This window comes from Pongo pygmaeus, chromosome 23 (genome assembly GCF_028885625.2).
Source record: "Pongo pygmaeus isolate AG05252 chromosome 23, NHGRI_mPonPyg2-v2.0_pri, whole genome shotgun sequence".
Classification (NCBI taxonomy): domain Eukaryota; kingdom Metazoa; phylum Chordata; class Mammalia; order Primates; family Hominidae; genus Pongo; species Pongo pygmaeus.
Window position 1 is genome coordinate 31,325,794 of NC_085931.1, and position 17,424 is coordinate 31,343,217.

Below are 17,424 nucleotides of genomic sequence, written 5' to 3' on the forward strand. Positions count from 1 at the left end.
TGTACAGGTCAAAAGTTCAGCTGAGATGAGCCATTCCCACAAGGTCTGACAGGACCTCAGCTACATTTTGCGTGTACCTGAAAGATTCTCTGGACTCTGTCTGATCTGGTATCAGAAGCCCCCACCCCAGAGCAGCACTCCCAAAGACCCCCTCCGAGGAAGACACAGGCACATGTCTTACCTTGGTCGGTTTTGGTGGCTGGCTTCCAGTTTTCAGCACTAATTACTGGCAGACAGACCTGCCCCTTTTCGTCGATGTTCGGGTGATAGATCTTTGTTTTAAATGTGATCTTCGGTGGTTTGAATGGGTACTCTGCTGGAAAGTTGATTTCGATTCTGAAGGCCCCCTTATCATATGGAGGGTTGTCCTGGAAGGAAAGAGAGATCAAAATGAACACACCATGGTTCATAAACCTATGGCCAAGATAGGAATGTTTCAATTGTTTATCTGAAAAATCAATTTATTTCAAGGGATTCAAGTATCAACTGAAGCCCTGCCACCTTCAGGACAACCCAGCCACCCATTAGTATTTCTAGAGCAAGATATCTGCTAAACTGAGAAAGGGCTTGAGATTGATGTCCTGGTCTCTTCATACTTTTTTAAAAAATAGACTTTACTTTTTAGAACACCTTTAGGTATACGGCAAAACTGAGAGGAAAGGACAGAGAATTCCTAAATACCCCCTGCCCCTAAACACACACAGCTTTTCCCACTATCAGCATTCCTCACCAGAGGAGCAAATTTGTTACCATCAATGAACCTTTTACCTTAACACATCATTACCACTCAACTTCCCTAGTTTACGTTAGGGCTCACACTTGGTGTTGCACATTCTATAGGTTTTGTGTGGTTATCAGACATGATAGCTGAAATCATGCAATATGTAGCTGCTATGTCTGAATGTATCTCCCCAAAAATCTTATGTTGAAACCTAATCACCAATGTGATGGTATTAGGAGTTGGGGCCACTGGGAAGTGATTAGGTCATGATGGGATTCGTGTCCTTATCAAAGAGGCCCCTGAGAACTGCCTTGCCCTTTCCATCATATAAAGACACAGTGAAAAGGCACCATCTATAAACCATGAAGCACGCCCTCAGTTGCCACTGAATCTGCTGGCACCTTGATCTTCAGACTTCCCAGCCTCAATAAGTGAGAAATAAATTTGTTGTTAGAAGCTATTTGTTCTTTTTATTTTTTTTTCAGAGTCTGTTGCCCAGGCTAGAGTGCAATGGCACGATCTTGGCTCACCGCAACCTCTGCCTCCTGGGTTCAAGCAATTCTCCTGCCTCAGCCTCCCAAGTAGCTGGGATTACAGGCACCCGCCTCAATGCCCAGCTAATTTTTGTATCTTTAGTAGAGATGCGGTTTCACCATGTTGGCCAGGCTGGTCTTGAACTCCTGACCTCAAGTGATCCGCCTGCCTCAGCCTCCCAAAATGCAGGGTTTATAAGCGTGAGCCACTGTGCCCAGCCGTTACTTGTTTTTCCCTGCTTCATACTTATTTATTTTTGACAGGGTCTTGCTCTGTTGCCCACTGGATAGTAGCACGATCTTGGCTCATTGCAACCTTGACTTCACAGGCTCAAGCAATCCTCCCACCTCAGCCTCCCAAGTAGCTGAGACTACAGATAGGCACCACCACCCCCAGCTAATTTTTTTGTATTTTTGTAGAGACCAGGTTTTACTATGTTGTCCAGGCTGGTCTCAAACTCCTGGGCTCAAGAGATCTGCCTGTCTCAGCCTCCCAAAGTGCTAGGATTACAGGTGTGAGCCACTGCACCCAGCCTCATTTCTTCTTAGTGTTGAATGTCATTTGTCTAGATATACCACAATTTATCCATTAACCCACTGAAGGACATCTTGCTTTCAAACCTTAGCAATTAATGAATAAGGCTGTTATAAGCATCTGTGTGGATACAAGTTTTCAATTCATTTGGCTAAATACCAAGGAATGTAATTGCTGGATCCAATGGTAAGACGTATGTTTAGTTTTGTAAGAAACTGCCGGCCGGGCGCGGTGGCTCACGCCTGTAATCCCAGCACTTTGGGAGGCCGAGGCGGGCGGATCACGAGGTCAGGAGATCGAGACCATCCTGGCTAACACAGTGAAACCCCGTCCCCACTAAAAAAAAAAAAAATTAGCTGGACGTGGTGGTGGGCACCTGTAGTCCCAGCTACTTGGGAGGCTGAGGCAGGAGAATGGCATGAACCCGGGAAGCGGAGCTTGCAGTGAGCCGAGACTGTGCCACTGCAGTCCGGCCTGGACGAAAGAGCGAAACTGAGTCTCAAAAAAAAAAAAAACTGCCAAACTGGGCCAGGAGCAGTGACTCATGTCTGTAATCTGAGCACTCTGGGAGGCCAGGGAGGGAAGATCACTTGAGGCTGGGAGTTCAAGACCAGTTTGTGAGACATAACAAGACCCCATCTCTACCAAAAAAAAAAAAAAAAAAAAAATTAAATATATTAGCCTGGGCCAGGCTCAGTGGCTCACACCTATAATCCCAGCACTTTGGGAGGCTAAGCTGGGTAGATCACTTGAGGTCAGGAGTTCAAGACCAGCCTGGCCAATGTGGTAAAACCCTGTCTCTACTAAAAATACAAAAAAATTAGCAGAGCGTAGTGGTGCACACCTGTAGTCCAGCTACTTGGGAGGCTGAGGTAGGAGAATCACTTAAACCCGGGAGGCAGAGATTGCAGTGAACTGAGGTTGTGCCACTACACTCCAGCCTGGGGGACAGAGCAAGATTCCGTCTCAAAAAATAATAACAAAATAAATATATTGGCCTGGCATGGTGGCGTGTGCCTGTAGTCTCAGCTACTTGAGAGCCTAAGAAGGGTGGACTTCTTAGGCCCAGGAGTTTGAGAATGCAGTAAGCTGTGATCACGCTTCTGCACTCCATTTTGGGCAAGAGAGAGACTCAATTTCTTTGTTAAAAAGATTTTATGAATAAATAAATGAAAGAAACTGTCTAACTTGTCTTCCAAAGTGGCTGCACTATTTTGCATTCCCACCAGGAAACAGCGAGAGTTCCTGTTGCTCTACGTCCTCAGCAGCATTTGGCAGTGTTCTGGATTTTGGTCATTCTAAGAGGTGCACGGTGTTATTTATTGTTGTTTTCTTATTATAGAGTTTTAAGTGTTCTTTCTCCTTTAGACAGTCCTTTATCATATTATGTTTTTGCAAATATCTCTTGATCTTCTCTGAAGATACAAGTAGATTTGTACCAGAGGTAAGTTACAACCCAACCAGAATACACCGTGAGTACTAGAAGTCCAAATAACGGCCTTGATGCCAAGTCCTGGCCAGCTCAATCTTCCCAGGGTAGAAGCAGTAGTCAGCTCAATGGCTGGACCCTGGGCACCTGAGCTGGTCACTCAACAGGTGATCACCAGGCAGGGCCAGCACCATGCCCTAGCCCCTTGCCCCTAGAACCCAAAAACCACCTTTGGGGCCTGGACACTCTGATGGCCCCAGGAGCCTGAGAGATGACCCAGCAAGAGCCTTTTGGCCTCTCCCCAACCCTACCTATCTCCAGAGCTGGGGAAGCCCTTCCCATTGTACTCCCTTTTCCCTCACCCAGGTCTGCCATGGCACACCCAACCCAAAGAAAGCCAAGCTTCACAGAGAGCCCAAGAACAATCTTTTTTTTTTTTTTTTTTTTTTTAAGACGGAGTCTCGCTCTGTCACCCAGGCTGGAATGCAGTGGCGTGATCTCAGCTCACTGCAACCTCTGCCTCCCTGGTTCATGCAATTCTCCCGCCTCAGCCTCCTAAGTAGCTGGGATTACAGGTACCCGCTATCCTGCCCAACTAATTTTTTTTTTTTTTTTTTTGTATTTTTAGTAGAGATGGGGTTTCACCATGTTGGCCAGCCTGGTCTTGAACTCCTGACCTCAGGTGAACCGCCGGCCTCGGCCTCCCAAAGTGTTGGGATTACAGGAGTGAACTACTGCACCTGGCCCCAGGAACAATCTTGACAGCCCTACACCCCAGCCCCATATCTTCAAACCGTGGCCTAAGTACGCACTCCAGTAAACAGAGCTCCTCTGCTGGGGAGCAAAGCTGGCATGCACCAGTTCTCCACATTCTCTTACATCCAAGCCCTGCCCTGGGAGGGGAGGCATGGAGCAAGGGCCTTAAAGGATGGATAAGATGACATAAGGCTGAGGAGCGGAAGAGGCCTCCCAGGCAGAGAGGACTAAAGCCTAGATGGCAGGGACTTGGAAGGAATAGCATAGAGCAAGACAGGAGGCTGCGGGGAGGCAGTGTGGCCCCAGGGCTACTGAAGCCACGCATCCAGGTCTGAATCACCACCGAGCAGCTGAAACCACTGTCAGCATATTCATCTGTGGGGAGTCACCCAGGCTGGAGTGCAGAGGGCAATCACGGTTCACTGCAGCCTTGACTTCCCGGGCTCTAGCAATCCTCCGACCTCAGCCTCCCAAGTAGCTGGGACTACAGGCATATGCCACCACACTCAGCTAATTTTTTATTTCTTATAGTGATGGCATCTCACTATGTTGTCCAGGCTGGCCTCAAACTCCTGAGTTCAAGTGATCCTCCCACCTCAGCCTCCCAAAGTGCTGGAGTGCTGGGATTATAGGAGTGATGCACCATACCCAGCCAGCTTTTAGTTTTCAAGAGGAGAATTAAATGGTGGTGGTGGGGGGGAAGTAAGTAAACATAATTGTCATTTACACTGCTTGAGCCATGTAAAAATACCTTTCTCTCACTGGGTGTGGTGGCACACTGGGAGGCTGAGCCAGGACAATCACTTGAACCTGGGAGGCAGAGGTTGCAGTGAGCCAAGATTGTGCCACTGCACTCCAGCCTGGGCAACAGAGTAAGACCCTGACACACACACACACACACACACACACAAAACACACACACACCAACACACACACACACACGCTTTCCTGCATGACTTTTGGTTGGTGAAATCTGCTAAAGGTCTTCACTGATTGTCCAGGACTGACCAACCTCCCCTGTTCCCCACTGTGGGCCAGGTCCTGTCCGAGGAGCTGGGGTCAAGCATGAACGAGGCCGTCTGGCCCCAAGTTAGCAGGTCTAGCCTCAGACTCTGCCTCTTCCTAGCTTAAAGAGTCTGAGAATGTTCCTGTACATCTGTAAAATGGGAGTAGCAACAGCCTGTAACCAGAGTTCATGATGAGAGATAAGGACTATAAAGTCCTACATGCCTGACACATGGGCAAAGCTCAAGAGAAGCAGATTTGGCTGGGTGCAGTGGCTCATGCCTGTAATCCCAACACTTTGGGAGGCTAAGGCAGGAGGATCACAAGAGCCCAGGAGGTTGAGGCTGCAGTGAGCCATGATCGCACCTCTACACTCTAGCCTGGGTGACAGAATGAGACCCTGTCTCAAAAAAGCCAAAACAGACTGGGTGCAGTGGCTCATGCCTGTAATCCCAGCACTTTGGGAGGCTGAAGTGTGCAGATCACTTGAGGCCAGGAGTTTTGAGACAAGTCTGGCCAACATGTGAAACACCATTTCTACTAAAAATACAAAAATTAGCCAGGCGTGGTGGCACATGCCTGTAATCCCAGCTACTTGGGAGGCTGAGGCAGGAGAATCACCTGAACCTGGGAGGCAGAGGTGGTGAGCTGAGATCGTGCCATTGCACTCCAGCCTGGGCAACAAAAATGAAAATCCATCTCAAAAAAAAAAAAAAAAAAGAAAAAGAAAAAGAAAAAGAAACCCCATCTATACTAAAAAAAGGCCGAGGCAGGCAGATCACGAGATCAGGAGATTGAGACCATCCTGCCTAACATGGTGAAACCCTGTCTCTACTAAAAATACAAAAAAATTAGCTGGGCATGGTGGCACGCACCTGTAATCACATCTATTCAGGAGGCTGAGGCATGAGAACTGGTTGAACCCAGGAGGCACTGGCTGCAGTGAGCCAAGACCACACCGCTGCAGTGAGCCAAGACTATACCACTGCACTCCTGCCTAGGCGACAGAGCAAGGCATTGTCTCAAAAAAACAAAATAAAACAAAAACAAATCCTTTTGTAGAGACAGGATCTCACTTTGTTGCTAAAAATTTTTTTAAATTAGCTGTGCGTGCTGCTGGTGCACACCTGTAGTCCTAGCCACTCAGGAGGCTGAGGTAGGAGGACTGTTTGAGGCTATAGTTTTAAGTTGTTAGTTGTTAAGGCTGTAGTGAGCCATGATCACACCACTGCCTTCCAGCCTGGACAAGACAGTGAGATCCTGCCTCTTTTTTCTTCCAAAAAGAGGAAGAAAAAAAAGCAGCAGTTCTGTTGCTACATGAGGCAGGCCAGGCCTCTCACCACCCAGGGAACTTGGCCAAACTCATCTGAACTTCTCTGGGCCTCTTTCCTAGTCTGGGGATGTGTGGATGGTCAAAGGAGTGGCTCAGGTATGCACAAGTCACACAAACTATGTGCCTGTCCCAGAGATTTTTGGTGAAAGAGGCGTGCAAAAATTAAAACATAAGATATACCTTCCGGGTAAAGGCCTACAGCTCTACAAGTGAATTTTAACATTAGAGCCAAACTTGCCCTTTGGGAAGGCCGCTCAGAAATAACAAGGGATGTTAATGAAAAAACATGGTTTTGTTGTAAAAATATATATATATTATACAACATTGCAGAAAATTTGCCTCCAACTTAAGCTGCAACATTTCAATGTCAAATAAACCAAAGTTTTAGCATTATCTATTTATTTAGAGATAGAGTCTCACGCTTGCCCAGGCTGGAGTGCAATGGTGGGATCTCGGCTCACTGCAACCTCCGCCTCCCAGGTTCAAACGATTGTCCTGTCTCAGCCTCCAAAGTAGCTGGGATTACAGGCGCAGGCTGCCACGTCCATCTAATTTTTTGTATTTTAGTAGAGACGGGGTTTCACCGTGTTGCCCAGGCTGGTCTTGAACTCCTGAGCTCAGAAAATCCACCCATGTCAGCCTCCCAAGGTGCTAGGATTACAGGCGTGAGCCACCACGCCAGGCTGATTTCAGCATTATCTTCACATGAACATGACTAGTGTTTTTCTGTTATGCCTGCCTTTATTTGACTGTCTTGTGCTCCCTAAGCTCATACTGCTGTATTGAGAAAATCATTTGAGATGTAAATTAATTCCTTATGATAATTTTACACACTCTAAACTAGTTCACAAACTTAAACTCCAGCACTTTGGAAGGCCGAGGTGGGAGGATCGCTTGAGCCCAGGAGTTTGAGGCTGCAGTGAGTTATGATTACACCACTGCATTCCAGCCTAGGCAAGAGTGAGACCCTGTCTCAAAAAAAAAAAACATCAAAAAACACCTTTTCAATCCATGTCTAAATTCTAGGACAGACTTTTTATCCACTTGTCTTTTTTTTTTTTTTGAGACGGAGTCTGGCTCTGTCGCCCAGGCTGGAGTGCAGTGGCACGATCTCGGCACACTGCAAGCTCCGCCTCTCATGCCATTCTCCTGCCTCAGCCTTCCGAGTAGCTGGGACTACAGGTGCCCACCACCACGCCCGGCTAATTTTTTGTGTTTTTAGTAGAGACGGGGTTTCACCATGTTAACCAGGATGGTTTCGATCTCCTGACCTCATGATCCTCCCGCCTCAGCCTCCCAAAGTGCTGGGATTACAGGTGTGAGCCACCGCGACCAGCCTACTTGTCTTTTTTTTTTTTTTCTTTTAAGACGGAGTCTCACTCTGTCACCCAGGCTGGAGTGCAGTGGCACAATCTCGGTTCACTGCAGCCTCCACCTCCTGAGTTCAAGCGATTCTCCTGCCTCACCCTCCCACGTAGCTGGGACTACAGGCATGCACCACAACTCTCAGCTAATTTTTTTGTATTTTTACTAGAGACAAGGTTTCACCATGTTGGCCAGGCTGGTCTCGAACTCCTGACCTCAGGTGATTTGCCTGCCTCGGCCTCCCAAAGTGCTGGGATTACAGGTGTGAGCCACCGCGCCCGGCCCACTTGCTATTTATAAAGAAAGAAAGATAACGGTTTTAAAGTGGATTTTCTTTTATATATAGTATGGCTAACATTTTCCTGTATTTGCTTCTAGTCATTATATGCATGCATGTAAATAAGAGTTGATCATTTCAACCTGAGAAAGCCAATTTAAAAAAATTTGACCAAAGTTTCTCAAGTACTTAGATGCCAGGTGCTTTTCCGTGCCATCTCCAGCCCATATTCCGCCCCTCCTGGTCCCCTAACAACAGCCCTGGGAAGCCAGTGCTGCCATCACTTGCATTGGGAAATGGAGCAAGTGAAGTACGATTGAGTGACTGGCCTGAGACCTCCCCTAAACTCAGCCTTCCTGTCCCAGAACACAACCCTCTGCATCTGCAGGTATCCATCTGGGCCCATCCTCATCACCTTTGTGGGACGCGGGGACGAGGGGAACTAGCCTTTTTCTCGAGTATTCCACCGACATCCAATAAATTGGCAGGACACCTTTTTAGGTTGCAAGTAGGGTAAAAATCTCAGATCCTTCACAGCTCTTGATATCAACCTCCCATGGCACAAAGCCATTTTGTGGCAGCTAAGACTAAGAGGAAGCTCTTTGCCATATAGCACCGAACTATCTGGGGTCTTTCACCCACTTGTCCTAGCTCTAACCCTGTGGTCAAATCTAATCTTCCTTTCCCATGGCAACCTTTCAAGAATCCTAAAACCCCATTCCACTTTATGTTTTCCCTTCCCAAGTAAAGACCCAGAGTCCTTCATCCCACAGAAATCACAGTTTCATGTCACTGCTGTGAAGCAGTGAAGACCACCATACAGCTCTCTGGCAGCCAGAGGAAGTCAAGGTGTCTTCTGGTTGTCTGACTGCTTCGGACTGCTGCTACATGGCACGTCCTTGTGATGTGTTCCTAGCTGGCTGTAGGACACCACAGACAGGACTCATGGCTGACCTGAAGAGCTGGATCCTAGCTTGGATCTAACTAGCATGCTGCTCCTTCTTCATGCCAGGCTTCAGATGGACTGAAGGGTCCTGTGCACTGTTGTCACTTCTGTCTAGCTTGGTAGCGACTCCACAGCAGCGTCCTTTCCCTGTGGCTAACCTTTTTCACCCAGTGAACTAACAAAGCCGAAGCTTTCCCTGCCACAGGGATGTCTACTGAGACCAGCCCTGTGGGCTGCCTATCCCTACACAGTCCAGTCCCCTGTTAAGAGAGAACAAGGGGATGCGGCCTGCCCTGCTCGGAGTGCCCCAGGCTGGTTTGTCTTTTTTTTTTTTTTTTTTTTGAGATGGAGTCTCACTCTGTCGCTGAGGCTGGAGTTCAGTGGTGCAATCTCGGCTCACTGCAAGCTCCACCTCCCAGGTTCACACCATTCTCCTGCCTCAACCTCCCGAGTAGCTGGAACTACAGGTGCCCGCCACCATGCCCGGCTAATTTTTTTGTATTTTTAGTAGAGACAGGGTTTCACCGTGTTAGCCAGGATGGTCTCGATCTCCCAACCTCGTGACCCGCCTGCCTCGGCCTCCCAAAGTGCTGGGATTACAGGCGTGAGCCACCGTGCCCGGCCCTGCCCCAGGCTGGTTTCTATGCTCTCAAGCCTTCGTGATCCACTCTGGAACCTTGTCAAGAGCTGAGTTAGGCCAGGCACAGTGGCTCATACCTATAATCCCAGCACTTTGGGATGCTGAGGTGAGTGGATCACTTGAAGTCAGGAGTTCGAGACCAGCCTGACCAACATGGTGAAATCCCATCTCTACTAAAAATACAAAAAAATTAGCCAGGCGTAGTGGTACACGCCTGTAATCCCAGCTACTTAGGAGGCTGAGGCAGGAGAATCGCTTGAACCCGGAAGACAGAGGTTGCAGTGAGCTGAGATCACACCACTGCACTCCAGCCTGGGGGACGAGAGAGACTCTGTCTCAAAAACAAAAAAACAAAAAAACCCAAAAGAGTTAAGTTTAGGAGGTTAAGTTCTTGTGACTTCTGAACATGGAATATGTCCTTACTCCATGTTTGAAAGTCACAAGAACTTTGTAAATTGCCTTTAAGGATTGATTGATTGATTGATTTTTCTTTGAAAGAGTCTCGCTCTGTCACCCAGGCTGGAGTGCAATGACGCGATCTTGGCTCACTGCAACCTCCACCTCCTGGGTTCAAGCAATTCTCCTGCCTCTGCCTCCCAAGTAGCTGGGATTACAGGCACCTGCCACCACACCCAGCTAATTTTTTGTATTTTTAGTAGAGATAGGGTTTCATCATGTTGGCCAGGCTGGTCGCAAACTCCTGGCCTCAGGTGATCCACCCTCCTCGGCCCCACAAAGTGCTGGGATTACAGGTGTGAGCCACCACGCCCCTCCTTGCCTTTAAGTATTTATTGTCTCTTCTGAAAACAGGCTTTTTGGTTATTTGAATCACAAAATCTGCCACATGAGATTCATCTTGTTCTAATATTGGTTCCTGAAGATGACTTCTTTGTACTGTTTTCAACAATTTGGTTTTGGGGATTTTTCATAATACAGTTCTTTGGCAACAAATATTTCTTTTTTTTTTTTTTGAGACGGAGTCTCACTCTGTCGCCCAGGCTGGAGAGCAGTGGTGCGATCTCGGCTCACTGCGGCCTCTGCCTCCCGGGTTCAAGTAATTCTCCTGCCTCAGCCTCTCTAGTATCTGGGATTACAGGTGCCTGCCACCACGCCCGGCTAATTTTTATATTTTTAGTAGAGATAGGGTTTTGCCATGTTGGCCAGGCTGGTCTTGAACTCCCGACCTCAAGTGATCCGCCTCCCCTGGCCTCCCAAAGTGCTGGGATTACAGGCACAAGCCACTGCACCCGGCCGGCAACAAATATTTCAACACCAAAGAGTTCAATCGTATTCCCTTTGGAAGTAAATATTAGTAGGAATAAGTTTTTTGTTTTGTTTTGTTTTGTTTTGAGATGGAGTTTTGCTCTTGTTGCCCAGGCTAGAGCACAATGGCACGATCTCGGCTCACCACAACCTCCACCTCCCCGGTTCAAGTGATTCTCCTGGCTGAGCCTCCCAAATTGCTGGGATTACAGGCGCCCACCACCAGGCCCGGCTAATTTTTTGTATTTTTAGTAGAGACGGGGTTTTGCCACGTTGGCCAGGCTGGTCTCAAACTCCTGACCTCAGGTGATCCACTTGCCTCGGCCTCCCAAAGTGCTGGGATTACTGGCATGAGGCACCGCGCCCAGCCAGGAATAAGTATTTTAGAACTGGTTTTCCAATCTTTCATGACTTCATAATGTTCATAAACTACCTTCTGAATTGTATCTACAATTAAAATCACAATCTCCATTAACCGAATTTGACAAAGACCATTCCTTCCTTTGAGCTCAAATAGCCATGAGTACTTCTCATACATAATTCACTTTTCTCCCAAGAATGGAAAAAATACAGCACTCACACCAAAAATAGAAGTGAAAAAAACAAAACAAACAAAAAACCCCACCAGACATCCCATTCCCCAGGATGCTGTCAGGCCTCTGCTGCACAGCCTGAGAATGTTCTCTGTGCATACATGGTGCTCTCAAAGGCCTTAATTTCTGTACATCTATGCAAACTACACGTATGTCCTCACACTGCCTATATTTTTTCATAGTTTCTGCTCACATTGCCTTCCACTATGCAGTCCAGATGTTGTCACCCTCCCACCCACCGCTGCCCCACTTCTGTTTGGTCTTAAGTGCCTTGCAGGTGGAGCCACACTCAGTGCTTAAGAGACCATGGATTCCAGGAGGGTGGCTTCTCTGCGGCCTCTGTCCATAGAACCTTGTGTCTGGTTGTGATAGGAGCTCAACAGCCCCATCAACGTAGCGGGATACTCTTTCTCCCCAAAACAACTCCAGTGTGCCCTCAGAAAACAGGGCTGCCCTCATTGGTCTCAACCATTACAGCTACAGGAGATGGAAGTAGGGGAGGGAGAAGGCAGAGTAGCACAATTAGCAGGAAGCAGAAAAGAACTGACAATTACAGGCAAGCGCTGAGCCCAGGGAGGCAGGATGCAGCTCCCATCAAAGGCGAGAGGGGCAGTGCAGAAAGGAGGAATAAGGCATCTGGTGGGCGTGGATTTTAGGAGCAACTGCTGTGCAAATAAGCTTGCAGAAAGAAGGTGAGAGGTCTAACTACAAATGTAACTGCAAAAAGGTGAAAGAGGTCAGGAGTTCAAGACCAGCCTGGCCAACATGGCGAAACCCCGTTTCTACTAAAAATACAAAAAAATTAGCCGGGCGTGGTGGTGCATGCCTGTAGCCCCAGCTGCCAGGGAGGCTGAGGCACAAGATTGCTTGAACCCAGGAGGTAGAGGCTGTAGTGAGCCGAGATCACACCACTGCACTTCAGCCTGGGAGACAGAGTGACTGTCTCAAAAAAAAAAAAAAAAAAAAAAGGAACTAGGCGGGTGGGGGCATGGTGGCTCATGCTTGTAATTCCAGCACTTTGGGAGGCTGAGGCAGGAGGATCGCTTGAGTCCAGGAGTTTGAGACCAGCCTGGGCAACATAGGGAGAACCCATTTATTATTATTATTATAATAAAATAGAGATGGCGTCCCGCTATATTGCCCAAGCTGGTTTTGAACTCCTAGGCTCAAGCAATCCTTCCACCCCAGCCTCCCAACGTGCTGGGAATATAGGTGTGAGCCACTGCACCAAGCCCCCATCTCTATTTATTAAAAAAAAAAAAAAAAAAAAAGGAAAGGGAAAGGGAGAAGAAAAGGGAACTAGAAATCAATAACAGAACTAGAAAACTCACAATTATGGAGAAATTAAACGTACTCTCTAACAAGCAATGGGTCAAAGAAGAAATCACAAGGGAAATTAGAAAATATCCTCAGAAACAAAAATGACATACCAAAACTTAAGTTATGCAGCAAAAGTAGTGCTCAAAGGGAATCTACAGCTTTAAATACCTACATTGAAAAACCAAGTCTGAAATCAATAATCTAACTGGATACTTTAAGGAACAAAGAAAGGAACAACACAAGAAAGAAGTAAATAGTAAGCACAGAGGAGATAAATGAAAGTAAAACACACACAAACACACACACACACATTAATGAAACCTTCCTTGAATAGATCAACAAAACTGAAAAAGCTTTAGCTAGACTGATAAAAGGAAAAAGAGAAAAGACTCATTAAAATAAGAAATGAGGCTGGGCATGGTGGCTCATGCCTGTAATCCCAGCAATTTGGGAGGCTGAGGCAGGCGATCACTTGAGTCTAGGAGTTCAAGACCAGCCTGTGCAATATGGCAAAACCCCATCTCTACAAAAAAAACCAAAATACAAAAATTAGCTGGGTGTGGTGGCTCATGCCTTCAGTACCAGCTACTCTGGAGGCTGAGGTGGGAGGATCGCTTGAGCATGGGAGGTTGAGGCTGTGGTGAGCCATGATCATGCCACTGTACTCCAGCCTGGGCAACAGAACGAGACCCTGTCTCAAAAAAAAAAAAAAAAAAAAAAAAAATCTACATATAAATGGATCAAACATCCAAATTTAAGAGCTAAAACTATAAAACTCTTAGAAGAAAACTCAGGAAAATTTGCATGACCTTGGATTTGGCAACAGTGTCTTAAAAATCAAACCAAAGTATAGGCAACAAAATTAAAAATAGATAAATTGGACTTCTTTATTAAAAATTTAAGGCCAGGTGTGATGGCTCACATCTGTAAATCCCAGAGCCTTCAGAGGCCAAGCCAGGAGGACCACTTGAGCCCAGGAGTTCAAGACTAGCCTGGGCAACACAGCAAGACTCCATCTCTACAGGAAAAAAAATTAAAATTAGCTGGGTGTCGCAGCATGTGCCTATAGTGCCAGCTACTTGGGAAGACTGCTTGAGCCCAGGAGTCTGGGGCTGCAGAGAGCCATTACTGAGCCACTGCAGTCCAGCCTGGATGACAGAGCAAGACCCCTTCTCTAAAAATAAAAATTAAATTAAAAATTTTTAAACTTTAGTGCATCAGGCCAGGCACAGTGGCTCACGCCTATAATCCCAGCACTTTCGGAGGCTGAGGCGGATGGATCACTTGAGGTCAGGAGTTCGAGACCAGCCTGGCCAACATGGTAAAATCCTGTCTCTACCAAAAAATACAAAAATTAGCCAGGTGTGGTGGTGCACACCTATAGTCCCAGCTGCTCGGGAGGCTGAGGTGGGAGAATCACTTGAACCTGGGAGGCAGAGGTTGCAGTGACACGAGATCGTGCTTCTGCATTCTGGCCTGGGCAACAGAGCGAGACCCTGTCTCAAAAAAAGACCAAAAAACAAAAAACACGCCACGCAAAAACATGTTTACATCCTTAGTATGAAGAAAATAGAAATCAAAACCACATTGAGACAGCACTACATACCAACTAGAATGGCTGTAACATAAAAAGAAAAAAAAGTAAAATAACAAATGTTAGCAAGGATGTGGACGAACTGGAACCTTTGTAGTGGAAATTTAAGACGTTACAGGATGGGCGCAATGGCTTATGCCTATAATCCCAGCACTTTGAGAGGCTGAGGTGGGCGGATCACCTGAGGTCGGGAGTTCAAGACCAGCCTGACCAACATGGAGAAACCCAGTCTCTACTAAAAGTACAAAAATTAGCCAAAATTGCTTGAACCCGGGAGATGGAGGTTGCAGAGAGCCAAGATCGCATCATTGCACTCCCCAGCCTGGGCAACAGAGCAAGGCTCTGTCTCAAAAACAAGAACAAAAATTAGCTGGGCATGGTGGTGCACACCTGCAATCCCAGCTACTCGGGAGGCTGATGTATAAGAATCACTTGAACCCAGGAGGCTGAGGTTGCAGTGAACCAAAATCACACCACTGCACTCCAGCCTGGGTGACAGAGTAAGACTGTCTCAAAAAATAAAATAAAATGGAATAAAATAAAAAGAAATTGGCTGGGTGTGGTGGCACACACCTGTAGTCCTGGCTACTCAGGAGGATCGCTTGAGCCCAGAAATTCAAGGCTGCAATGGGCCATGATCACACCACTGCACCCTAGCCTGGGTGACAGCACAAAACCCTGCCTCAAAAAACCAAAACATTATTATGAAGTTATGAAATGGTTTATTAAAAACTCCATGAAGGCCAGGCATGGTGGCTCACACTTGTAATCCCAGCACTTTGGGAGACCGAGGTGGGTGGATCACAAGGTCAAGAGACTGAGACCATCCTGGCCAACATGGTGAAACCCCGTCTTTACTAAAAATACAAAAATTAGCGGGGTGTGGTGGCACGCACCTGTAGTCCCAGCTACTTGGGAGGCTGAGGCAGGAGAATCGCTTGAACCCGGGAGGCGGAGGTTGCAGTGAGCTGAGATCGTGCCACTGCATAGCGACAGAGTGAGACTCCAACTCAATTAAAAAGAAAAAAAAGAAACTGCATGAAAAAAGGCTGAGAGGAAGTATGCTGAAGGTTAAGATTGAACACATTCACTGGGCTAGAAGCTTCAAAAAGGTTCACCACCACACCTCTAGTTTCTAAAGGGCAGTACCCAAAATGTAACTGAATTTCTTGATGATGTGATTATGGGTAATATTTTCTTCCTTAGACATTACCTTAGCATCTTAGATGAAAAAAATTACAGAAAAACAAATGTTTAAAGGGAATAGACCTGAGTTGCGTTGGCAACAATGAAGTCTCTAGGAAGTACCTCCCCGGCCTTCCCTCCCACCTGCCCTCCTCTGTGCACTACGACCAGCGCAATCGCTAGATGGCTACCCAAGGACAGCACCCTCCACTAAGGACCAGGGCTGGGCTGCCACGCCTTCATCGGCATGGCTCTACTTTCACCGCAACTGGGCAGACCTCAGGTGAGTTTGTATATAGTAAATTCCCATGCTGGCCCAGCCCGTCCAATGCAGGAAGACCTAAGGCCCAGGCTGGGGTACAAGTGTGGACCCTGGGGATGTCAGATGTCAAGAATGCCTTAACTGCTCTGAAGAAGGAAGAAGACTTCATTGAAACATTCCTCATACAAACCCAGGGGCCCTGGAAGAAAGCAAGGGAGAGGACCGAGAAGAAGTGGTATACACAGGGACAAGAGCAGCCCTGGCTGTTGCTTACTGTCTCCAAGGCGAAACTTTGGCCTGGATAGCTCCCCAGAGCCTCAGCCCAAGCACACTGGGATTCTACCAGCCAGCCTCCACCTTTGCCCTAGTAAGATCTTAGCCCACTGCTCCATAGCCCCTGCCAGCATGAAACCAGAGGGAGGCCTTTGCATGAGTTAGGGCAGAGCATGCCCAGCAGCAATCTACCCTTGGAGCCAGCTAGCAGGCTCTCAGGCCACTAAATTCTCAGGGCCAGACTGCCCAAGCCTTACCACTTAAAACCATTCCATTCATTTTTATCATTTTCCAAAGAGCCACAGATTAACTGTTCATTTCTTTGCTCAGTAAACTACACAATCTCAATTAGAAAAGGGACAAGAGGTCAGATGGTCCCGGCCATCTTCATGTTCCTAGAGTAGGCAAGGGCTGCACTCACAGGCCAACCCCTCCCATGCAGAGGTGTCTCTAACACCATCAAGCCTAAAGAAATCTAAAGGACTCATCTTCAAAATCAGACTGGAAGCTCCCAGATTTAAACATTCTGAGCATACTAAATCATTACAAAGCATATCTTTCCTTAGTTATCCAAATGATTATGGAAATAAACTACAAATCCAATAACTGCTGATCAAATTCAGGGACTTAAAAAAAAAAAAAAAAGCATGACTTTATAACCAGCATCAAGAAGAAAGCATCTATGAGGGAGCATGCTCCATGCTCACCTTATAACCAGCATCAAGAAGAAAGCATCTACAGGAGGAAGCATGCTCCATGCTCACCTTATAACCAGCATCAGGAAGAAAGCATCTACAGGAAGAAAACATCTACAGGAGGAAGCATCTACAGGAGGAAGCATGCTCCATGCTCATGACCTTATAACCAGCATCAGGAAGAAGCATCTACAGGAGGACGTATGCTCCATGCTCTGCTTTGGCAAAGCAGCCAATCCATCCATGAGAACAAATTATATACAGGACAGGGGCAGGCACAGGGCAAGGGCCAGAGGCTCAGATGTGCAAAGTGGGAAAGAAAAGGAAGAGAGAAGGTGAGTGGATGAGGAAGAACAGGAAAGGAGGGCACTCACGCAGGATAAGGGTGTGAGCTGGGATAGCTGAAGGCTATACAACGACCAAGGGAGGCCGCCTGGTGGACAGATGGTGCAGCTTCCGGGGAGAAGGCAGGAATGGAGACAGGTGTGGGAATCCTTCATGTCCGGCATAATCATCTATGATGCTGAAAGTAGTAGGGTCCCCAGAGACAAAACAGAACAGGAGAACAGCAGGAGACCAACAAGAGTCATGTTTAAGAGTGAGGAGGAAGGAGTGGCAGAACAGGAGCGAGTGGCAGGCTGGTCACAGGACTGGGGGCTGGAACGTTGCCCGTGCTCCAAAAGCTCAGGAGGCAAGCAA

The 17,424-nt window shown here is 47.2% G+C and overlaps 1 protein-coding gene across 1 annotated transcript in view; it reads right to left on the bottom strand.

Moving 5' to 3' along the window:
• Positions 1 to 17,424, bottom strand: part of UBE2L3 (ubiquitin conjugating enzyme E2 L3) — a 55,520-nt gene that overhangs the window by 11,983 nt on the left and 26,113 nt on the right. The window contains exon 3 of the mRNA XM_054469077.2: positions 182 to 368. Within this exon, the coding sequence (XP_054325052.1) occupies positions 182 to 368 (187 nt within the window). The remainder of the gene's footprint in view (positions 1 to 181; positions 369 to 17,424) is intronic.